This window comes from Rhipicephalus microplus, unplaced genomic scaffold (genome assembly GCF_043290135.1).
Source record: "Rhipicephalus microplus isolate Deutch F79 unplaced genomic scaffold, USDA_Rmic scaffold_12, whole genome shotgun sequence".
NCBI classification, from domain to species: Eukaryota; Metazoa; Arthropoda; class Arachnida; order Ixodida; family Ixodidae; genus Rhipicephalus; species Rhipicephalus microplus.
The window spans coordinates 30,974,384-30,999,848 of NW_027464585.1; the positions used below are offsets into that span (position 1 = coordinate 30,974,384).

Here is a 25,465-nt window from a genome sequence, read left to right on the forward strand (position 1 = left end):
CGGTGGTATTTATACACGTGTCGTGAAATGTACTAGCGATATCGAAAACAGCCACGTAGGTTCCAGAATAATCTGTAATGTTCGCGCATTTTGCGTCAAATTCTTACAGGACTACATCACGCTGAAGAAGCAAGACAGACAGCGAAAAAGACGACGTGATTCTGGGATGTGGGGCGTGCTCTCGCTTGCCATCTCGGCTTAGGCTTGGCGTCGTGCAAATATATCACACCCGTCAACTCGTTTCTCTGTATGCCCTCCCAGAACAATATTAACGAAATGATCTACTATAGTCCTGAAGCTTCTCCAACACTGCATGCGCATTTTGCGTTCAGAATTACGTACAGTGTAACGAGGTGATAAGAAAATCGAGAACTGAATGTGGCATTATTTGGAACGAAAAATACAGTGGCTCATAAAACGCACATGAACCTGTCAAAGCTCCACGAAGAAGCAGTTATTGTATATTTAATGTGGTACACGTAAATCACTCTGTTACACGTATATTCGAATACATTATTTATTTGTAATTCAGTCTAAATAGGTTATGTCTGGAATTTTTCCCTTTCCTTCTTAGAAGGTACTCTACAAGAAAAGTAACAATGGGGCCTTCTCGCAAGTTTTCTGAAAGCAATACCACTTGGGTACATTAGAGGGTTACAACACCAGTGAGTTGAGGCATTTGTAATCCTTCGTGATTTACTGGAGATGTCCTATTTTCTAAGAGAAACTGTTCAATGGAGTTATACTGCACGAAGAATTTGTGGCTTTCAGTTGATGCTTGTACTGAGTTGGGAACGCCGTAGAGCGTAGACAAAGCTAGCCTCATGAGGCTTTAGTTCTTAAGGCATAAATGACGATTTACTTTACTGCGGTCGGCGCAGCTGTCTTTCGGAATTACCTGTACTGCTTCGATTCACTGTCGTGAATGTGTCTGTGCTGGCTGGTTAACCTGCATGATGCCCATGGTCGACTTTGTTCAAAGAGAGAAGCCCGGCCTTGTAGTTTCTTATATAGCACCCGCACGTCTTTTGAGGCTGAATCTTCATTGGTTACGTCGCATGATTGCAGCTAGGATTTCCCGATAGGAATACCTTTAAGGCAACCCTGCAACAAAAAAAAATCACATTGTCAGAAATCAATTTTTGGTCGAAGTTTCGATAAACACGCGCGCCAAACATCACAGCGATGCAGGCAGCCTGAATCCGTGAGAATTTACAATTAATTCTAGACTGGCGCGCAGATTACTGCACCGTCCTCGATGGTTGGCTGATTGTCAGCTGCGCCGTGGTCGCCCCGGGATCCCCGCGCGCGAAAGCGAGCTGTGCTTTGTTCGATGAACAAAGTGCTTAGGTCCGCACTAATTTGCCACTTTTCATCCCTGATCTTTTTGCGACAAAATAGAAGCTTCGCTCGGCACGTTGTAAACTCTTTGTGACATGGGATAATGGCGGAGTGTTATGCGCTTACAGTGAGAAGAACGGCTATTTGGGCTAGTTGGTTAAATTTCATGGTGATAAGGGATGCAGCGCAAGCACGAAGGCGCTTGAAGAAACGTGAAACGAAAGGCGAGGCAAGGAAAGCAAAGAGGTCAACACGAGCGCTGACTACCAACTGAATTTTTTTCGCAGCACACATGATAATATATACAACAGGCAACCTTTTAACAGCAAACGTGAGCAACGTGACAATTCTGGGGGAGTGTCCGATTAAAAGAAGGCACAATAATAAAATGGCTAACCCCTATCTAAAAGCGCGAACTCTGTCATGCCAGGCCGCCGAAGGCTGGCTTACGCATCTGTCACCAAGTTTCCTAATATGATACGCCTCAGGTATTTCACGGGCAATTTGTCCACATGGCGTACCAGCACACTCACGCCCGGAAATCGAGGCTGGCACCCGCAGCTTTTACAGTGCAAAACAAGGTTTGAACTGATTCCTTTGCATAAATAGTTCATGTGCTCTCCCAACCTTTTATTATAGCACCATCCAGTTTGGCCCATATAACAACGACCGCACGTTAAATGAAGCATGTAGACATTAGTTTGTAGACAATCAAGCATGTAGACAATTTATAGATTGCGCAGTTGGTGTTGTTTACATGCTTCCTTTAACGTGCGATCGTTGTTATATAGGCCAAACTGGGCGGTGCATTAATAAAAGGTTGGGAGAGCACATGAACGATTTATGCAAAGGAATTAGTTCAAACCTTGTTTTGCATTTTAAAAGCTGCGGGTGCCAGCCTCGATTTCCGGGCGTGAGTGTGCTGGTACGCCATGTGGACAAATTACCCGTGAAATAGCTGAGGCGTATCATATTAGGAAACTTGGTGACAGATGCGTAAGCCAGCCTTCAATGGTCTTGTATGACAGAGTTCGCGCTTTTAGATAGGGCTTAGCCATTTTATCATTGCCTTCTTTTTATCGGACACTCCCCCAGAAGTATGTCACGTTGCTCACGTTTGCTGTTAAAAGGTTGCTTGTTGTATAAATTATCATGTGTGCCGTGAAAAATAAAATCAGTTGGTAGTCAGCGCTCGTGTTGTCCTCTTTGCTTTCCTTGCCTCACCTTTCGTTTCACGTTTCTTCCAGCACCTTCGTGCTTGGGCTGCAACCCTTATTACCATGGATCTTACAGTGAGGCTGTTCCATTTTAACTCAGTGTTGTAGGACCCCTATATAAAGACTGAGGAACGACCGGCGGAATCCTTAGAGCTACTTCTTTCTGTTGAATGAAAACTATCGGCCACTGAGATTATTTTACGGAAAAAACAAATGAACGCGGAAAGAGGACAGACTCACCACTGAGGGCATGGACAAGTGCGTGTTGCCTGTATGGCCCTGATGTCTACTTTTTATGCATCTATATATGCACGTATTTGTATTCGTGTTTCCTTTGAGCCAACAGTTGTGGGTGTAGCACCTGTTTCGTACGTCATGAAGCCCCTACTTGGAGGCGCGTGTGACGCATACCATGCATGGTCTACTGTGTCCGCGTATGCGTCGAAGGTCTGTATTAACTCATATCAGCGAAAATAGACGCTGATAATTTTGAAACGCTGCGCAGTGGTCAACCGAGGCAACGTGATATCAAAGTAATATTTGACGAATTGCATGCAGCACACAAAGGCACGTTTGTGCGAGACTTTGTAGCACACCAACGATATATCTTCAATTAGCATTATTAGATCACGAAGCCAAGGAATGTATAGGGAACTGTAGTCGCAGTTTAAAGTCTAGTGTAGTATTCACGATAATAATGTGAAAAAAAAATGAGGGAAAAGACGCCAGCAGGGACACAACCTGCTTTCTCACTATGTTTACACGCAGATACTCAAATACGTGACACGCATAAGCTAATGGGCAATAAGAAACATTAATGGAGCTGAGCGCATTGAATAAGCGCCACGAGGGGCAGTGCGTCGTTTTGTTCTGCGTTGCGGGGCAATGCTTAGCTTGATATCTTTGCTTAAGCAATTTTGTGCCCATCTCTGCGCAGGACAACTCCCTGACGTGGGACGCCGAGACTCCGGATTTCACGCCCTGCTTCCAGGAGACGGTGCTGGTGTGGGTGCCATGCCTTTTTCTCTGGCTCACGTGTCCCTTCGACGTTGTGGCCTTCAAGCGCAGCCGAAACCCGCCGCTGCCATGGACGTTCCTCAACATCGCCAAAGTGGTCAGTGCTCTGCGTCTCCTAGAATTACGCGCTCATAACCTAAGTGAAGCTTCGGGGGGCTCCACTGCACTCGCTTCCTGACGAAGCAGCCGTTCGGTCATGGTTAGCAGGGCTTGTGCTGTGCGGTGGTTTTACTAGCTTGCTTTGTTTAAAACACGGCTTTGCTTGAGGCGACGCAATAGCTGCTGTTCATTCTTATACACCGATATTTTCCCTGGGCTGGAGAAGTAACTTGTTTCTAGCTTCCACAAAAGTGCTTTCGCACAAATTGATCGCGCAACAGCTGATGTCCATTATTGAAAAGATTTCATTCTACGAAGAAGGAAAAAAAAACTTTGGACATTTTCCGGAGTCAATGATGATCACAGGCACACCCGGGGCGCTCATGTATTACCCGATTTAGTGCGTCATCGTGCCAATCATTGCATTTCCGGATTCCCCTTCACCTTAGACCATCAGTGTGTTGCTGCTGTGAGTTGCAGAGTGCTGCTTGAATTTCTGTTATACAGTGAGCAACGCGGGATAAGGGCTCTTATCTTGCTCTTTAGCTAGAGCTCATTAATTATGACGTTACTTTAAAAGAAGTGGTCAGCAGCTTCTCTGCTGGTACGTATTCGGTATAAAACCTTATAGGATCTCGCGTTCACAAATTAAGCTACGGCGGCGGTCCCTCCTGTTTTCTAGGGCATTTGAGTGTGCGTAATCTGGGGATTGTTTTCCATATGGCAGGGCTGTTACAGGTGTACACTGATTTTCAATGCTTGAGAAAATTGTAGGTAAGCATTCCGGACTAGAAAAAAAGATACCTTTGATGTAGGGCTGGTCAGAGATACTGAAATGCAGATGTTGGGATGCATCGTGTGCAAGCCTGAAATGCAGATAGATGAATTTGCCTTTGCCGTAATAGAATCCTTCGAAGATACTTTGAAAAAAAAAAAGCCGAAATGTATCCCGGTATACACATACAAGTTCTTGACTGCGGACCTCAGCAGCACAAGTATGTTTATAGGAGCCGCATCATAGCATTTTTAAAAGCCATTGAACTGAGTGCCCGTGTTTGGAATTGCCCAAGCGTAAAAAGAGCATGTTCTCCTCTCCTTACCTCACCATCGTAATTGATCACTCTTTTCCTGTCCCCTCTCAGCTGCGCAGGACAGCAGGCCAGAGCAAACTGTAGCTGAGGCAAAGCTCTCTGCATTTCTGTAATGTTTTTTTTTCTCTCTCACTCTCTCTACAGCGCCTTATTTTTATTTCGTGGAGGCCCACACTCCACAGAAGCACTTATTGAGTACAGCATATTGTTGTAAATAAAGTTAGTGGATTTTCAAACAATGTTATTTTTATTTACCTATCTACTTATTCATTCATTTATTTAGTGATCAATTTACCCTCAGTGCCAATTGGACATTAGATTGGCAATCATTACACGTTTACAGGTATTACTTGCAAGAAAATACACCAGCACAGCATGACTAACAAACGTTAGACTACGAAATTGATATACTTTGTGGCAACAAAATTTTAGACAGAGTAGTCAGGACTATGCTAAAAATAGCACGGTTCAGACAAATCACTCGAATCTTTAAAGGCCAACTCCGGCAATTTTTTTATGTTAATGAATTGCAATAAAATTCGCTGGGTATTTTCTTTTGCACATTTTAGTCCTTTATGCCAAATCACATGTTTGAGTGATGCACTGATTTTTTGAAATGAATTTTAAAGATTACCTCGAAAAGCTCACCTCACTTTCCAGAATTATTGGCAACACGGTCTGTGTGACGTCATGTTTTCCATGTCAACGGAAGTGACGCAGCCGATGGCATCGCATCTTTGGCAGCTGTTGCGTTTATTGTGCTTTACACAAGGCGACGGAGGCGGTGTTTGGCGCAGATATAGCACGGGAATGCTTTCTTCTTTCCTCTGTGGTGTTTGGCTGGTGCTTCGCTGGACTGGCTTTCACTTTTCATACTCCGCGCCGGCAGAGCCAGTATACGGCCTCGGGCTCTACCAAATAGTACGTCATACGCAGACAGGGTGCTTGGTTTGGTTTCGGTTTCGGTATTACACATTTTTGCTTACTAAGATTATTTTCAAATTTTCTGAGCATTTCAGCTAGCGGGCTCGTGACAAGAGTGTCTCGGGAACATAGAAACACCATAGCCTTGACATGGCCCAAAAAATTGCCGGAGTTGGCCTCTAACGAACACGAGTGAATTAGGAAAAAGTATAGTTTTAACTGCACATACAATTATGCAAAGAAAGCTGAATCATAAATTGAACAGGAGCTTCTCAGATAGGCTTGCCTTCTGAACAACGTTGATTCAGCCAGCCACGATCTTAGGCTTTCGAAAGGAATCCCTACCACTGCAGCCGAACACAAATTCGTGCTAAAGCAATTATAAAAGGCAGATCCCGCATCAGCGGGAATCGATGGTATACGAAGAAAAAATGAAGAAGGTTAACATGAAACTTTAAAGTTAGCACAACGTTATGAGGCGGAGGCAATTATGCCGTACATGTCGTACATGTCATGAATATTATGTTTGGGCGTGTCATTTACCTTTTTCATCTATTCACGTCAACTAATACCAAATTTGGTGTATGATGAGCTAGCAAAATGGCCGCGAGCGCGCAATGAGCGTAGGATATGGTTATGTTTTACATGACATGCATATCATGATTATCATATGTGGACGTGGCATCTACCTTCTTTGTCCATTCGCGTCATGCGATACCAAATTTGGTATATGTGGAGCTAGTGAAATGGCCGCGAACGCATCATGAGCGTGGCACATAGTAATATTGCCTCATGATACGCATCTAATGATTATCATGTTTGCGCCAAGCAGATACCTTCGTTATTAATTCAAGTCCCGTAATAGGAAATTCGGTATAAGTGAAGCTTGCGAAATGGCGGCGAGCGTAACAAGAAGAGCCCATTATACTCCGACGTAACGTTAACGCACGCGTGCGCAGGGCGCAGCGACGCTACGCTAGCAAAACACGGGGACTATAGTCTGACGCCAGGCGTGACCGGTGCGACCAGCGTCCGTCGGCGTGGCCTAGCGGCAAGCGGCGCGAAATGCGACTTGCCGTATTTCGCGCCGACGACGTTACCCAGACAGCACCGCATCTGCCTCTCTTCGGGATGGAGGGACGCCGCGCGAGCTCAAAAGCGGTTGCGTCAAAGCAACGCAGCGTGGCATGCGCATTCGAGTGCAGGGCAGGCAGATCGAAGCCTTGCGTGGCATCGCCAGCGTGACGCGACGAAACTAACGCCGGCGTTCATGTGCGGCTGGTCACGCCGAAGTGTATTGGCGCTTTTAGTGTGGCATGTAGTCATGTTCTTACATGACACGCATCTCCTGATTATTATGTTTGCCCCAGTCACATGCCATCGTCATCCATTCATGTCGCGTAATGCCAAATTTGGTATAGGTGAAGCTACCGAAACGGCCACCAGCGCCTCATGAGCGTGGCATGTAGTCATGTTACATGACACGCATCTCATGATCATCATTTTGGCCCCAGTCACATACCTTCGTCGTCCATTCAAGTCTCGTAATACCAAATTTGGTATAGGTGAAACTATCGAAGCGGCCGCCAGCGCATCATGAGTGTGGCATGTAGTCATGTTGTTACATGACACGCATGCTATGAATTTCATGTTAGGACCTATTGATTGTGTTCGACATGCATTCATGGCATATTACACCAGTTTTGCAACATGCCGTGTGAACGAAACCATCGCAAGAGCTGCAGGACCATGAAATGTAAATCAAAACATTCATGACATACATGTCGTAACTTTCATGTTGTGACGGGTCACGTATGCTCGTCATACAGTCATGTTACGCCATACTAATTTTGGTATCGATACTATTATCGAAACAGCCGGGGGAGCTAAGTCGTAGGCGGCTAGACTGACAAACGGACGGACGGACGGACGGATGGATGGACGGACGGACAGACTGACTCAGTCACCGGAGTTCGCTATGAAATGCTTCGCATTTTATAAATACTGCCACCGTTCAGGATAAAACGGCACCATGATGTTATCTCCTCTCGAGTCACATAGGTATCGAAACACTTCCTTTTTAACGTGTGTGACTCGTGACCGTTATGAAGCCGAAGTCCGTCCCCATCTTCGAAATTCTTAGTCATCGCGGCCAGACGATTGGGCGTTCCCCAGACCATATAGGGTGGTCATCATTATAACTAAGCGAAATCGAGCCCAATACATCAAATTTGTACAAATTAGACATAGGCTTACCAATGTTGAGATATTACCAGGACGGAACCGAGTCGTTCATGAGCACATCTTTTCCGCGCAAAACTTAAGAATTTATTGGCCCAACCAGTCATATTGCATGCAACCACACTGTAAAAAAATAGTTACTCCGAGGTTGGAGTAAAACACCTGTCTTCTAGCGTCCCCCTTTTCGGAGCAAGTTTTGCTTCGGACGTTGTTTGCTCCGGCTCGCCGTCGGAATGGCGTGGCGCACCCGGAGGACTTTTAAAAGATTCACATGAAAACAGCGCCAGTAACGAATCATGTCGTATCAACTCATCCAAGCAACTACGCGAGCTACTTTCTTTTAAAATATATTTCAATCTGGCTGACGAGAGCAATTGCGTGGCACCAACGGAGCACTTTTTGCTGGCATTTTCCTCCGGCTGGCCGGGCTGATTACGTGAAAACTCCGGAGCATTTTTCGCGAGTTTTTCACACCGGCTATTTGGAGCTTTTGTGTGGTACCTCTGGAGTATTTTACCAGTGTACTTCGTCTGGACAGAGTTTGTGGGGTGGACCAGTACTTTTTAAAGTGTTCGCTACGCTGTTTATTGTATGCTGATCGTTTCACGCATTGGTTAGATGAAGGAGCCCCTATTCTCAAGCAAGCACTGTAGAGGTACTGTGTATTCTTTTCTACAGAGCTCTAGCAAATAAAATTCAAGAAAACACTTGAGTTCTTATTCTTTGATTTATTCAAAATAAGCTGCCAATTCTGGATAGATTACCCAGCAATCAGGAAAAGGAGACAAGAATTAACAAGCATGCAAAAACCACCAAAAATAACACCATAAGGCATATCCCATGAAATCAACAACACTCATGTTTGAAGCGCAGTGTTTAAAAATGAAGCCCATAATGCTGTAAAACGATGCACGACAAACGAAGAAAACGTGGCCACCGAGAACCACTCTTCATCCCCGAAGGACCATCCATCAGTTTCATTGATGACGCAAGGGTTGAGCTGATTGCTTCTTGCATATTTAGTAAAAAATAATTATGCATGAGATTTGAAATGGTGCATCAGAGCTGCAAACGCGCGCGCACACACACGCGCACGTGCACGCGCACGCACGCGCACGCGCACACACACACAATCAGCATTCAGTATCAAGAGGCACATCCGATGTAATCCGGTGTGAGACAGCCGCAACTTAATGAAAACACACTTCCCTGACGCGAACGAAGTTCAAAACTGGCCGAAGATTTCTATATATTTCTAAATCAATAGCTCAACATTTGCTGAAGCATTCAAAAGCAATTTTTGACTAAAATAATCTTATCTTGATACTCTCGTAGGCGGCATCAGAAATGTTCCTCCCGATGATTTCCTAACTTGATCAAATAACAATTCTTATTATAACTGTCGCATTTAAGTGCGTGCTCATCGTCATACTTCTAGCAAAGTAGGCCCTTACAGTTTGCATGGTTGTGGCCGCTCATTAAGAAAAGCCTAGCTCCATCTCCTTTGTAAAATTATTTTCGGGTAAGTTGGCATTGTTTTATTTTCAATTTGTACGGACCGCTCTGTTTTGATACTTGTCTTTGGGACGCCTTTTCTAAATAGTTATTGTCTGAGCATGTATTTCTTGAAGACCAACAGCTTCAAGCACAAAATGAAGAAAACTTCACTACAACGTAACAAAACAAATAGGCAATAAAAGGCATAAACATTACGCCACCCAAGCAGACTGCGTTTTTAAAGAAATAAGGGAAGGCCGACCAGTTCACTCGACTGAAAGGTCCGTGCACACGTTTGGATGCCACAGAAGGTGGTGAAGGAGCAAGCGTCACGACGAGCGTCCCAGGCTTGAAGAAATTTCCTTTTCCCCTTTTCTGTTCACGAGCCAGCGTCCTTGTATTGCCCAGGTCAAAACTACGTCTCGGCATTGTTCGCACTCTCGGCAAAAAAAAAAAAAAAAATCTGTAGCCACAGTCACAGCAGCATGATTGAAAATAGAGAAAAAAAAAGCAGCAGCAAGGATAGTAATCTCTTCCATCATCAACACAGAAAATACGGCTAGTTTTTCGAAAGGATGTCTTCTCCTTTTTCTTTCTTTCACTGCAATGTCCCCTCCTTCTTAGAATGTTGAGCCGGGCTTTCATATAGGTTAACTTTACAGCCCCCCCCCCCCCCCCCTTTTTGTTACAGAAATGTCGAGCACTGCACGACTCGTTCTGCCAAGCAACTTCTCTTTTTTTATTTTGGCATTCCTCGTTTGTAGTATCGTCAGTTTGTTTCGCCCTTCTTTTTTTCCTAAATGTACCACGTCTTGCGAAGAGTCTAATATACTTGAAGATTATTATCTCAGATGCCATTCATCCAACCAAAATACGCTTTTCACAAGTATGAGCGCACGTATGCGTTCTTAAAGTCTGTACCACTTACATTGCCCTTCATCAATTCACTGCATTTATAGAGAAATAACACTAATTTTATTTATTCAAGTTTTATTTCAGCTTACATATTCTATCAAAATAATTTTTACGCAGTGGTTGACCTTGACCTGGCGTTTTTTGATAAAGTGGACGAATGTTGCCATTTATGTGCACTGACAAGACCAAAAATATATTTTAACCAGTTAGGTTTACCTATAGGAATTATTACCGTTTGATAGAATCAACCTAAAACTATATTATTTTCTACTGTTGCATATATATTCAGCGCTCCAAGTATTACAGCTACCTGATTCAATTTACCCTAGCTATTATGGCGTTAATGCGGCAAAAAAAGGCGAGCAGAAGAAAGTGAATGACTAGTGCTTGTCGTGTTCACTTTTTGCGCTATATTTACGCCACAATAAATCAGTAACGACTCGCTCAACTCTCCGTTTTCTTCACCGAAGTTATGTTGAGGAATAAAGTCACAGCGTTGCCGCAAAGGCGAAGCAGTGAACGCAATAGCAACAAATTAGAATGTCACGCTCGGGATGGCAAGCAGAGGGAAGCATGCCACGCGTTTCTCACGCACAAATGACGCACGAAACGTACTCACAGGTACAGATGAACGCGAATAGGCGTCTCAGTTGTAGTTTCGCTCTGTCTGAAAATCGCGCCCTCTTCGCAAACGAAGCATGTGCAACGATTGAAGTGACCTTTGTGCGCTGGGTACGTGCGATTCTCCCCACTGCAAGATAAGAGCGCATGATCGAGCGTACATCTCCTTATTCTCTACGCGGGCCTACGCAAATCCGACGAGAATGCACTTGAAGTCATTCTCCGCAAAATCTACAAGCGCCCTCGACCTTCCTGTCAGCACCTCTAACCCGCGCCTTTTGGGCTTGGGAATGGTGAACACCTTCAAGGAGCTGAGAGAGGCGCACTTGACAAACCAATATACTAGACTCTCTAAAACACTGCCGGGTCGCCAAGTCCTTGCCCGGCTACACAACAATCATTCAATACACACGGAAGAGCGCGTACAGATTCCAGAGGTTTGGCGATACTCCTTGCACGTGCGCCCTCTTCCGGCTAACATGACCCGAGACTACAGTGGCCGACGCCTCGCGCGGGCGGAAGCCTTGGCTCGACACTACGGTCACAAATTTGGAGTATTCTACGTGGACGCCTCCGGCCCGTACCACGGTGGTTGATACACGGCTGCGGTCGTTCGCCGAAACACCGTTGTAAACGGACTCACATTCCGTGCACATAACATTACGCACGCGGAGGAGATCGCCTTCGCACTAGCCGCCGCAGATCAGGACTCGAGGGTCATCATCACCGACTCAAGGGGTGCCTGTCACAATATTGAACAGGGATACATTCCGTACCCTGCTTATAAAACTTTGCAGAACAGCAGCTACCTAGGTGCCCCCGCGCACCGAACGATCATACGGGCTCCGGCTCACACGGGCCTCGATGGTAATGAGACGGCCGATGCCGCCGCCCGCGCGCTCACTCTCCGGGCACTATCCTCGTCTCCTACCGATCCGGAACTTGAACCCAATCCCGGCTACACCTTTAAGGAGGTCACACAATTTTATCAATCCGGCCATAACGTCTATCCGAAACCCTGTAAGGGCCTCACGAATGCGGAGGAGCGAATCCTCCTTCGCCTTTATACCAAAACTATATTGTGCCTGGCAATCGTAAAACACTTTGACCCCGCTTGCCCGGGGAAGTGCCCGCATTGTGAAGAAAATTCCTCTGACATTTTCCACATGGTGTGGGCATGCCGAAAAACCCCAAACCTTACCCCACTACCCAACCCTTCGCGGGAGGACTGGGAGGCAGCCCTGCTCGGCTGCTCCGACCTGACGGCCCAACGGGCCTTAGTCGAGCGTGCCCGGGCTGCGGCCAACGCCAATGGGCTCCCGTAAGAGGGAGCCCACCTAGTTTGTACGGGGCGGCCCTTTAAGGACCGTTCCCACCCTCCCTGTAAATAACATCTATAAATAAATGATTTTCAGCAGCAGCGGGCCCAAGTGCGCATGAAAGATGAGAGCCGCTGCAGGCTGGATGGATGGATGAATGGATGGATTATGCGGCTGTATCTGGTGGGGGCTGACGCTACCTAGCCGTAACTTAGTGAACCAACACTTAGTGAACCAACAACTACATTTATTTTTCCCCCTTTCAATAGTGAAGTATAGGACTGGTACTTTGCAGAGAATGGTTTAATTTTCACTCGTGCCTTAATTTTAGCCACCAATCAGATTACCTCCTTCTAGTTAATTCTACCCGCTTAGTCTATTTTGCTCTCCCTGTCCCTAAACCCCAGTGCTTTGAAAAACTCTGCGCCATCATCCTGAACTATAGGGTGAGGCCCTTTACCATTATCAACTGTTCGGCAGTTTCCTCTTCCTCTCCACACGCACTGCATACCGTGTCTACCCCTTCGTATTTGGCCCGATAGGTCTTGGTTCGCAATACTCCTGTCGTGGCCTCAAACAGTAGAGAACTACCCCAAGTATTATCATATATTCTTTTCTTGGCGATTCTCTGCTGAAAAGTTCGATAGATCTCTAGTGCGGACTTCTTAATCATGCCAATTCTCCACATGTCAGTCCATGGTTTCCTTCACGTTCTTTATTTCGTATTGCCTTAGGTACTCGGTCCTATTGATTATCCATACGCACAGATATTTGTATTTATCTGTTATCTCTAGCGTGACCTCCTGTATCCTAAGCTCGCTACCTTCATTATGATTAAAAATCATGACTGCCGATTTTTTCGTACTGAATCTGAAATCCAACCTATCTTCCTCATTACTGCAGATGTCCATTAATCTGTGCAAATCTTCCTTGCTGTCTGCCGTTAGCACTATATCATCTGCTTGCATCAATGCTGGTAGTGTTTGTTCAATCAGTTTTCCTCGTTTGATGAAAGAGAGGTTGAAGCCAAGTTCACTTCCCTCTACTTTGGCCTCGAATCTTTGTAGGTACATCATGAAAGCAAAGGTGACAAGGTGACAGAGGACACCCCTGCCTAAGCCCCCGTTTTATCTCTGTGGGCTTGGATACCTGTTTTTACCACTTTATAACTACCATGTACTTTTATAAATATCCTTTAAAAGCGCCGAGGGCTGCGTGCTCACTGCGCTATCTTGCAGATAATGCTGAAAACGCGATAGTTCCCCCCAAGACGTCTGTTAACAGCTGTAAGTTGTAGATAAATATAGCTTGCCGTTTGAACGTCCATAGTGGTACACCACGGTAGCTCAGTGGTAACGCCTCGCAATCACGACGCGAAGGTCCCACGTTTGATTCCGCGCGCCGAAGTGTTTGTTGTAGATTTTTTTCTTATGTTTTCATATATATAGATACGTATACATGTATGAAGAACGACACCGCCGCTGATGGCGGCCGCAAAATCCAGCCGAGTGTGTCCATATAATTGCTATCGCAATAAAAAAACACGTATAGTTAAAACAACGCATTATCGAAATTCCGCTGATTTTTCACTGACGTCTTGTGATAGTAGCCAAATACTGATCACATGTTTGGTTATTCAACCCAAGATTATCCAATCTTAGCCATACCTGACAGGAATAACACGTGTAATTTGAGGAGAGCTCACTCGACATGTTTTTGCCGCACCAGCAACCGCCGAGTGTACCAACACTCGCGAGATCACAATGTGTCGTTAGGTGCCAGGAACCAGTACACGATGACCGTTCGCGCAACTACCTTTTGTCGTTGATAACCTTCGTTTCTTCCGGTCGCTTGTAATATCCAGAAGGTACTCAGAATGATTTGCTTTCCTCCAACGCTGCCGAACGCTTCGCACAATCCTCACTGCACCGGCTCTGTCTGCGCCATGTTGGTTTGTGGGGAATGGCCTCCCGGCGGCGAGGCTGCCTACGTCACTCCTCGAACAGCCAATGAATGTCAGTGAGCGATGACAAGGAGCAATTGGAGAGCATCCACCGAAGCAAAAGCGACGCGCGGGAGCATTTCGGGAGGAACCACGGGAGCATAATCAGGGGATTGGTCCCGTTTTCCTCCTCTTTCCTTCGTCCGGCGATCATCGGAGGAAAACGGTGGAGAAAGAATGTATTTGCTCCGGCACAATCCGGTTTGAGTGAGGCCACCGGAGAAGAGCAGGCGCATCTTTCCCCAATTCCTCCCAGTTGAGTATATTTTTGATTACAGTGCACGAACTTTAACGCTGCGATCTACGCCATGTTATTATGATGTGTGTCTGCATTGTTATCACGACTATCGAGTTGGTGTGCAATTCTTGTGTGTTCTAGTATATTACTCTACCTGATCCCTGCAAATATGCCTTTACCGATCATGTACTGTATAACCCCCCCCCCCCCCCACCCCCATCCCTCCTGTGTAATACGTTATGTAGATGAGGCTGCTGTGATAAATAACTGCCTGCCTCAACATGTCTGCACAGGAATGGGGAGCGAAAGGAAAAGAGAAGGGGGTAACGTGCCGCCTTTTCCGATACGGGAAATTGGGAAGATGTGCGCGTGGCTAGTCTGGCAGTCATGGCGGTAGACGCAGTACGGCACCGCCCAAAAAAATTACGGGTGCGAGGCGACACAAATTCTCGAAAACTGGTGGTTCTCGATAGCGACTCCGGCGCTACTGATGAATAGCTCCAGGCTGGTTTCCAAATCCGTGAAAGCACCGCAGAGTATGTCAAAGGGGCCTGATGAGGGGCTTTCGGTGCTCGGCTAATTTTCTGGTGCATCTGGTAGAACGATGTGCTCTAAGCAGCGCAAAGATATCACAGATTTTTCCGAGGAGCACTGACTTCACACTGCTCACTCCTGTAGGCCGTCACTCATTCTGTTGTATTCAAGCAACACCGTCTAGTCACTTGACGAGGGGCTCTGGCAGCTTTGGCGAATACTTGAGAACACGAGTGCTGTGTTTTCAACGTATCCCATGCAGTTCGGAGATTGTTGACCCAGAAGTACGCAATGCAAACGCCACCAAATCGTTTTCAACGTAAAAGTGGTGCCAACCCGTTAAAGCCGATTATAACAAGAATCTGATGAGGGACAAACGTGATGATTTTCAGTCACTTCCGCCTGTACTGCGGGGACTGCTTTTGAAGTACTGGCATGTTGAGAAATGAACGCGTGAAATGCGTTGCAAATCCGCAGTTTCAAGGCGAAATCTTCGAAGGGGGTCACGCAGTAATCATAAGCGGGAAAACAATTAGAGTTAGTACTTTTTTTCGTCTCTCAAGCGTATTATATTACTTCAGGAATCTTGTTGTACAGTAAAACAATTTGGTTATCAATTGACTGTATGTCATAGTTTGTCCGACACATCAACCCCACTAACGCAACAGTACGTAGATTGTATGCAAGATCTCTGCTTAAGTATGTATCAGAAAAACTCTGAAAGTTTTCTTAATTTTTTATAGATTAACATGGCTAGTTGTACCTTGTAGCACTCTGGGAATGGTATCACATTGTGCACATGAAAAAGGGACGTATTTGGGGGGACCAAGGTAGTTAACAGACGTAGTGCACGTTTTTTGAGAAGAATAATACTTTCACTATTTGTTCTGTTACACGTACTCCAGACACTACATGATTTGCGCGTGCAGAAAAGTACAACTGCCGTTTCACTTTCCCTGGAAGTAGATGCTGCGATCGTTGAATTATACCGATAGACCTTGGTATATTTAATCGAAGATTATCCACATGCTCGGACCAACTAAGGTCGCATTGAAAACATAAGCCCAGGAATCGTATTTTGTTTACCTGATAAATACTCTCACCATCGAAAATTAAAGAAATAGTATGATCTGCAGGTCTATTTTTCCTCTAGAAGAGCATAAATTTAGATTTTTTTAAATTTAGTTCTAACTGGACCACTCCAAGCCATAACTTTAGTTCATCCAACCAGGAATTCGCAGTTGTCTCAATATCGGAGAGATTTAAACCAGAAAAGAATATCTATCTATCTATCTATCTATCTATCTATCTATCTATCTATCTATCTATCTATCTATATATCTATATATCTATATATCTATATATCTATATATCTATATATCTATATATCTATATATCTATATATCTATCTATATATCTATCTATCTATCTATCTATCTATCTATCTATCTATCTATCTATCTATCTATCTATCTATCTATCTATCTATCTATCTATCTATCTATCTATCTATCTATCTATCTGTCTGTCTGTCTGTCTGTCTGTCTGTCTGTCTGTCTGTCTGTCTGTCTGTCTGTCTGTCTGTCTGTCTGTCTGTCTGTCTGTCTGTCTGTCTATCTATCTGTCTGTCTATCTATCTGTCTATCTATCTGTCTATCTATCTATCTATCTATCTATCTATCTATCTATCTATCTATCTATCTATCTATCTATCTATCTATCTATCTATCTATCTATCTATCTATCTATCTATCTATCTATCTATCTATCTATCTATCTATCTATCTATCTATCTATCTATCTATCTATCTATCTATCTATCTATCTATCTATCTATCTATCTATCTATCTATCTATCTATCTATCTATCTATCTATCTATCTATCTATCTATCTATCTATCTATCTATCTATCTATCTATCTATCTATCTATCTATCTATCTATCTATCTATCTATCTATCTATCTATCTATCTATCTATCTATCTATCTATCTATCTATCTATCTATCTATCTATCTATCTATCTATCTATCTATCTATCTATCTATCTATCTATCTATCTATCTATCTATCTATCTATCTATCTATCTATCTATCTATCTATCTATCTATCTATCTATCTATCTATCTATCTATCTATCTATCTATCTATCTATCTATCTATCTATCTATCTATCTATCTATCTATCTATCTATCTATCTATCTATCTATCTATCTATCTATCTATCTATCTATCTATCTATCTATCTATCTATCTATCTATCTATCTATCTATCTATCTATCTATCTATCTATCTATCTATCTATCTATCTATCTATCTATCTATCTATCTATCTATCTATCTATCTATCTATCTATCTATCTATCTATCTATCTATCTATCTATCTATCTATCTATCTATCTATCTATCTATCTATCTATCTATCTATCTATCTATCTATCTATCTATCTATCTATCTATCTATCTATCTATCTATCTATCTATCTATCTATCTATCTATCTATCTATCTATCTATCTATCTATCTATCTATCTATCTATCTATCTATCTATCTATCTATCTATCTATCTATCTATCTATCTATCTATCTATCTATCTATCTATCTATCTATCTATCTATCTATCTATCTATCTATCTATCTATCTATCTATCTATCTATCTATCTATCTATCTATCTATCTATCTATCTATCTATCTATCTATCTATCTATCTATCTATCTATCTATCTATCTATCTATCTATCTATCTATCTATCTATCTATCTATCTATCTATCTATCTATCTATCTATCTATCTATCTATCTATCTATCTATCTATCTATCTATCTATATATCTATCTATCTAGATATCTATCTATCTATCTAGATATCTATCTATCTATCTAGATATCTATCTAGATATCTATCTAGATATCTATCTAGATATCTATCTAGATATCTATCTAGATATCTATCTAGATATCTATCTAGATATCTATCTAGATATCTATCTAGATATCTATCTAGATATCTATCTATCTATCTATCTATCTATCTATCTATCTATCTATCTATCTATCTATCTATCTATCTATCTATCTATCTATCTATCTATCTATCTATCTATCTATCTATCTATCTATCTATCTATCTATCTATCTATCTATCTATCTATCTATCTATCTATCTATCTATCTATCTATCTATCTATCTATCTAGATATCTATCTAGATATCTATCTAGATATCTATCTAGATATCTATCTAGATATCTATCTAGATATCTATCTAGATATCTAGATATCTATCTAGATATCTAGATATCTATCTAGATATCTAGATATCTATCTAGATATCTAGATATCTATCTAGATATCTAGATATCTATCTAGATATCTAGATATCTATCTAGATATCTAGATATCTATCTAGATATCTAGATATATAGATATATAGATATATAGATATATAGATATATAGATATATAGATATATAGATATATAGATATATAGATATATAGATATATAGATATATAGATATATAGATATCTAGATATATAGATATCTAGATATATAGATATCTAGATATATAGATATCTAGATATCTAGATATATAGATATATAGATATCTATCTATATAGATATCTATCTATATAGATATCTATCTATATAGATATCTATCTATATAGATATCTATCTATATAGATATATAGATATCTAGCTGTCTGTCTTTGAGTGAAATGGAAGGACAGTTCTATCGTTTATTTCTCTACTCGTATATCTGGGGACGTCTGGAGTTCAGGCACTCGTAATAGGGCAAAAAAAAAAAGGCAGGTGGTCAGTTATGCCTGATGTGAATACTCAGGCTGGTGCGTTGTCGAGTGATAAATTAGTGAAACAGAGATAAATAATAATTTCCAATTTGCTAGTTATTCTGGGACGGTAAACCCCACATATCAATCTTGTCCCACTGTCTGGTGCTCGTTGGCCATCAAATGGCCTTTGCGGCAATAAAATCCTCACATCATCGTGATCTTCACAAACACCAAAACAACATATCGGCCTATCGTTTCCGGCGTATGTATTCAAGGCCCAACTCCTTGAGTGATGGGCGAGCCTGTTATCCAGCCACGCGCCCACTAAGCTTGCACTCCACTAACTACTCCTAATTTTATCAATGCCAGCCGGATGCGCCCGGTCGAGCCGTTCACCAGTCTCTCCTGTAGCCCTTTTATGCTGTCGCCCATCGCCTAGCCTTCGCCTGTGCTTTTTGTCATCGTGGGGGTTCTTCGTGAACCCCCAATGCAGAGCTTCACCACGAAAATTGTATGAATTTTGGTTCAGCTATTTACAGATCCGAGGGGAAGCGCCTTGCTGTCCTCGTGTTGACAATAATGGCGGCAACGCTAGCTCTGTAAAAGATGTGGTGGTTTGAAATAGTGTATCGCCGTTGGTGTCGCTATGCAGGCAACCAATGGGGAAGCGTCACTGCAATGTTCCTGCATGGGCTGCGCTGTAATGTGGCGGTGGAATTGCCTCGAGCCACAAAGGAGCTCGAAGGAAGAAAACTGACAGAAGCATATTTTTGGAGAGGGAAACACGTATATGGGCTCTCCGTGGGAAACCGTCGGTCCGGACGCATGTGTGACGCAAAAAGCGCTACCCCTCATGTGGCGTCGCATCACGACCATCCTTGAACTAAGGCGGCTCCCGTTGAGAAGGGCACGTTTGTTCTGGTATTGAAAGGAGGCGTTGCACGGACGGAGAGGAGCCAGAAGCTGCTGGGAACACGCGGGTCACGTAAGCGGGGAACCGGGGTGTGCCGCGTACGTGTAGAATGACAGAAGAAACTGTCATTGTTTGAAAACAGCATCGCCTAAACCATCACTACACATTGCATTGTATTATTTGTTTTATTGTAATTATTGTGTTAGTCTATAACCCGTATTCTACGTGTTACGTTATTATGTGTTATGTTACTCGAAAAATTTGTTGAAATAAGCGTTTGTGAACCTTCGCCTTGTATATTCAAATCGTACGATTTATTGTGTTTTCATTATTTTTTTGTATGTACCGATTCTCGAACATTTTTTTTCCCACCCTGCCATGATCTTTCAGCTGAAGGATCGCAGTATTTATAAATAAATAAAAAAAACTGCAGCATAGTAAGAGCTTTATAAAATTTTTTTCATCACCTTCTGATGTAGGTAATACTTATGCTGCTGTTAGCATCGTTACGTAACAGTAAGCAAATAAATTTTATAAAACATATCTAACTGTTAAACCTATACGTCCGTGCGTACACAACTATTCTGCGTACCTTCAGCGTCATCTGCAGGTTTGCTTTTCGATGGAGGCCCATGTCCTGTGCGATGTCAGCGCACGTTAAGAAACAGCTCATGGTCGAATTTCCTGAAGCCCTTCACAGCTGCGCCTCTCGTAATCATATCATGATTTCGGCACGTAAAGCCCGAAACAATATTATTATTCCATGGTTCTCTTTTTCTTTTTCCTATTTTGCGCTGAAATCTTTTTTTTTTATGTGTCCTCTCTTCTTTTTTTTCTGTGGACTGTATTGTATTGTGTATTTTTATTTGTTTTTGCGTGTGCCTACACAAAGGCTTCATGTTTATTTCTGGACATAATACATATATAAGTGAATGAATACTGGTCAAGATCATCCTGTTAATAATAATATTACTATTATATTATCACGGTCATTACCATCATTTAGTGATGTTTCACTGAATGAAAGTGCACCACAGTAACATTCCATCCGCATGTTTCACATAACACTGATTTCCACGACAAGTGGGATCTGTCGAATTCTTCCAAGTGTCTTCAATATGTGCACATGCTTACAAACAAACCGTCTCTTCTTATTACAGCTCCTTTCGGTGGTGTTGATAGTGACATCTGCAGTGGAGATTGCTCAAGCCCTGACCCGTTACGCCGACGGACACATTGTGTTTCCGGTCGAGTATTACGCCCCTGTCGCACGCATGGTGACCTTCGTAAGTCCCACACTTCGTTGCTCCAGTATATACGCGGTCGCTCCACGAGCTTCCGGCGGCTACTATTGCTGAATTCGATTTCGCTGCACTTGTCAAGTCGCTTCTGTCTCTGTGATTAAAATTGCTTTGTTTGAATTACGCCGATTTTCCAAGAAGTCTTAGTGATTACATTAATTTGTAACGAGCATTAGGGGGAATCAATATCGACAAGCGAAACGCGTAGATGATGTGGTAATAGTTCATTCAAGCCTATGTGATTGCAGTGAAGTTCAATGCTTGACCAGAGTAAGAGGATGCAGCGTGATGGCAATTTGCGAACTCTGCGCATCGATTGCTTCCTTTCAGCTTCTGGCCGTTGTTCTGATGACAACTGCTCGCAGGCGAGGAGTCTGCACGTCCGGCCCACTCTTCATATTTTGGTTGCTTATGTCCCTGGCGTCCATCGTGCGATACCGGTCTGTCATCTTGCAAGTGTTCAGTGAGGTGAGTACGCTTTTCTTTGCGTACTATGAAGTGCGATAACATTGAAGTCCGTGGTTTCACCAAAACTTGTATTGCGAAGAACAATCATGCTTGAACAAAACGTACACTCCTTTACTAAAAACACAAAACATAAATGACATTTTGGTGCCAAGCGCATCCTCATTCTGGTTGAAAAACGTTGGTCTTCAAATAAATTATTTTTTTGCTGCTTCAAAAAAAAAAAAAAAACGCAGCCTGTGTGGTAGTTACGGCACGGCATACAGACGCGTTCAAGGAATCGTTCATATTGCATGGAGACACTGCTGCCAGCACTGTTCCCGTGCGGAGCAGACAAAATCTCGGCTGTCACGAAACAATATTGGCCTATGATCATTTTTACACGTGCGTTTGCGGCGTAAAACTCTATATAATATGTTTTTGCGCGTGCCTGCAGGATGTGGGAAGCACGTCCGACGAGCAGATGGAGTTTCGCTTCGTTACCATCGTGGTGTACTGTCCTGTGATCGTGGGACAGTTTCTGCTAAGCTGCTTTGCAGACACTGCACAGCCGGTTGGCGGCGGCAAGAAGGCCATTGTGAGTGCGCCGCGGTCGTTGTGCCTTTGTAAACCCCCTAAGCTTCCGTTCTGTATTTTTCAGAAGCAATGTCCCGAAAGTCGTGCGTCATTTTTGTCGAAGCTTCTTTTCTGGTGGTTTAACAGGTAAGCCATACTGCTCTTCACTCTGACACAGGACGTACAAGTCACTGCCAACTAAAGACCTGCATACTGACATGTCGTACTCTTTAATTTCGGCCTTTATACAAATCACAAAGGCGCGAAATCATATGAAGTGTGCGACGGAAGTTGAGGATGCCAATCAGACATTTTTTAGGGGCCAAGCTCCTTGTAGCGGCACCCGTTCGTCCCCCGTAGTATGTAACAAGTATAACATTTTTACCTCCAAGGTGGTGCCGGTGAGAGACTTCTTCTGTGCGTTGTTGAACAATAAAAAATAGTGCTCAATGTACTTGTCAATGGCTGCTAATGGGTAATGAGAGACAGGAGCATTCGGCTTTTAGTTAACGCGCAGGCTGCGATCACCATTAGCAGCCATTGTCATGTACATTGAGCACTATCTGACAAGAAAGGGTTGCTACGTTATACTCGCTGGGTGTAACCTCCTTAGCTTTAGAAAGGTTTAGCGAGCGTTGGGCCGCAGTGCCATGAATACAATGAACTTGTATATACCATGAATGAACTCGAGGTGGTTAAAAATGGGAAGTAGATACGAAGCGCAAGCCGCAAGAAAGTAAAAGCCGAATTCTCCGCCTCTCATTTCCCATTAGCAGCCATTGGCATGTACATTGAGCACTATCTGACTGAAAAAGTTTGCTACGTCATACTCGCTGGGCGTAATCTCCATGGTTTTTGAAAGGTTTAGCGAGCGTTCGGCCGCAGTGCCATGAATACAGTGAACTAGTATATACCATGGACTCGAGGGGGTTAAAGGTGGGAAGTGGACCCGAAGCGCAAGCCGTAAGAAAGTGTGCGTGTGCCACCTCTCGTTTAGTCCTTGGAATGTCCGCTGGATGGCGGTGCTTCTATATGGGGAATATATGATGAAAAGATGCGAGATGGTGGTACTTGGAGTGTTGAACAGGTGGACGAACGGACACATAGACAGATGCATAGATGAACGCATGAACGGACGCAGGGGCGGCTGCATGGACGAACGCAGGGACGGACGCACGAACAGACGCACGCACGGACGGGCTGATTAACGCATGGACGGTCACACTGACGGATGCATGGACGGACGGAAGCAAGAACGAATTGACGGACGAATTCTTCGCCCCACTCTTCATCATTCACTCCGTGGATATGCTGCCATTTTTTCTCTACGTTGCTGCTGTTCGTTACACCGGTATATACAGTGCATCAGCGTAGCCGATGTTATTTTGTGATTGACGCAAAACTTGACAGCGTCATGAACTCTTACGCATTGGTTTTGTGACGATAAGCATAAATCTGTCCTGCTGTTTGGGTGTTTAGATATTTCCCACATTCCGACATACAGAATGGAGGTGGCTCCCACAGTGCCAGCTGACAAGCCCTTTCAAGCTTGCCTGTATACTGTCAAATCTTAGTTGCAGTAAAGTCATCTTCAATATAGCAGTTAGTAGAAATAGGTTCATGAAGACATACTGGAGAAGTAATTCGTTATTGGCGGTTTATTTCAAAAGCATGAAAAATTAGTAAACACACATAAAAACGAATTCGCACGGAAGCGCACACTTTGCTGTATTGCTATCAAATATGTCTTCAACGAATGCATTAAATTGCTTGACTGTTATTCTAAATGAAACTGAAGTTAACGGGCCACAATATTGAGTCTGCTTGACAGGAAATCACGCATGAGCAAAAAAGCACAACCATTTTCCTACAAGCCACGCTTCGTACACCCGACAAGTTTGGCCGAATAAACAGATTAATCTTCTCACTATAGTCTGCTCCAATTGTCGACGTTACGACCCCGTTTTATCAGGTAGATGTGCTGCTCCTTTCATGTACGGGACGCCTCCGTCACGCCGTGAGCCCAGCGCCAGTTGTGAAGACATTAACAGCAACCCCGAGCAGCGACCGAGCCGTATAGGCAACAAGGTCTGCTGCCGAGTTCAGGCCTCTGTCTGAGAACACTAGGCAAATCAAGACCGTGGCTTCTACCGCAGGCACGATGACCCCCACCGTGCCACCTGTGCCAATCGTGCTTCGGTAGCCCAAAGAGCCACCAATGTTTTGCGGATCATCAATGAAGGACCCAGAAATTTGGCTGGAGACGTATACGACTGAGTCGCCGCCTCGAACAAGTGGGATACCGTTGAAAATCTGCGCCGCGTGTACTTTTACCTAGAAGATGTAAGACCAGGTTCCAGAACAAAGTCTACTCTACGAAGCTGGAATAACACTAGGACGACGTTCCTCATCACGTTCACGAGCGTTGACCACAACTAACATGCCTGTTTTATCTTGGAGTTGCATGTGCAACTCTCCAACGAAAACGTGTGCATCTTCGTCGAAGAGATATGGCTGTTTCGTCACGCAGACCCTGCCACGGCCGAGGAGAAGCTCCCATTCCTGATGCGAGGTGTCAAAAAAAGGTTGTTTGTGGGGCTTGTGTGCAACCCACCAAAAACTGATGAATTCTTGACCAAAGCCACGAAAACTGAGACGCCACTTGATATGCGCACAAGACAGTATAACCACCGCTCAACAGTTAACTACTCCGAGGCTCATGCCCTCAGCACCGACGAGCTACACGAGACATTGCGAGTGATCATGCGAGAGAAACTGCGGAAGGTATTACCTTCATCACAGCTGCAAGCGGACTCCATCGCCGACAATTTTCGGGAAGAAGTCCAGCGATCGCTCAGAACCCCTGAACTGCCACAGCTGCAGGCAATGAGTACTGATGCAGCAACCTGACACTACGCTCCCCTGCCGGTCCATGTCAAGAAGTCTCCCCGTCGCAGTTTCCACGCCAGACACTGCCACCGTACCATCCACCCGCATGCCAGTGCAACGCTCCGAGGATAACTGACGTGTAGAGCAGCCGCGACCACCGACCACAATGTTACCGCTGCGGAGAAGCTGGGCACACCTACAACTGCTGCCAGTACTGCCATATGGGGCTGCGTGGTTTGGCTATCGACGCACCACACCCACAGTGGGGTGATGACCATGCGACATCACCGACTACCTCGCAGCAGCGCAACAAACGTAGGGACGATCTTCACGTTCAACTTCACCCGGTCGCTACGTGTCACGTGACCACCGGCCGTACACTGGCCCAACCCGGTGCCGGTTGCCTAGCCCGTATTAAAAAAAAAAACTGAGGGCAGCAACCAATAGAGTTGTGGTTGCTATACAATAAGCAACCGAAGATTCTCCG

At 43.9% G+C, this 25,465-nt stretch overlaps 1 protein-coding gene across 5 annotated transcripts in view; it reads left to right on the top strand.

Annotated features, from left to right (window-relative positions):
• The window catches only part of LOC119166718 (ATP-binding cassette sub-family C member 3), a 308,522-nt gene that overhangs the window by 37,472 nt on the left and 245,585 nt on the right, over positions 1-25,465 (top strand). For 3 of the 5 annotated variants that reach the window (XM_075882443.1, XM_075882442.1, XM_075882441.1), the window contains exons 2-6: positions 3,496-3,672; positions 20,929-21,054; positions 21,400-21,537; positions 21,971-22,111; positions 22,175-22,236. In XM_075882443.1, the coding sequence (XP_075738558.1) occupies positions 3,496-3,672; positions 20,929-21,054; positions 21,400-21,537; positions 21,971-22,111; positions 22,175-22,236 (644 nt within the window). Of the gene's footprint in view, positions 1-3,495; positions 3,673-20,928; positions 21,055-21,399; positions 21,538-21,970; positions 22,112-22,174; positions 22,237-25,465 lie in introns of those variants that run through there. The other 2 variants (XM_075882440.1, XM_075882444.1) reach the window with 2 other exon arrangements.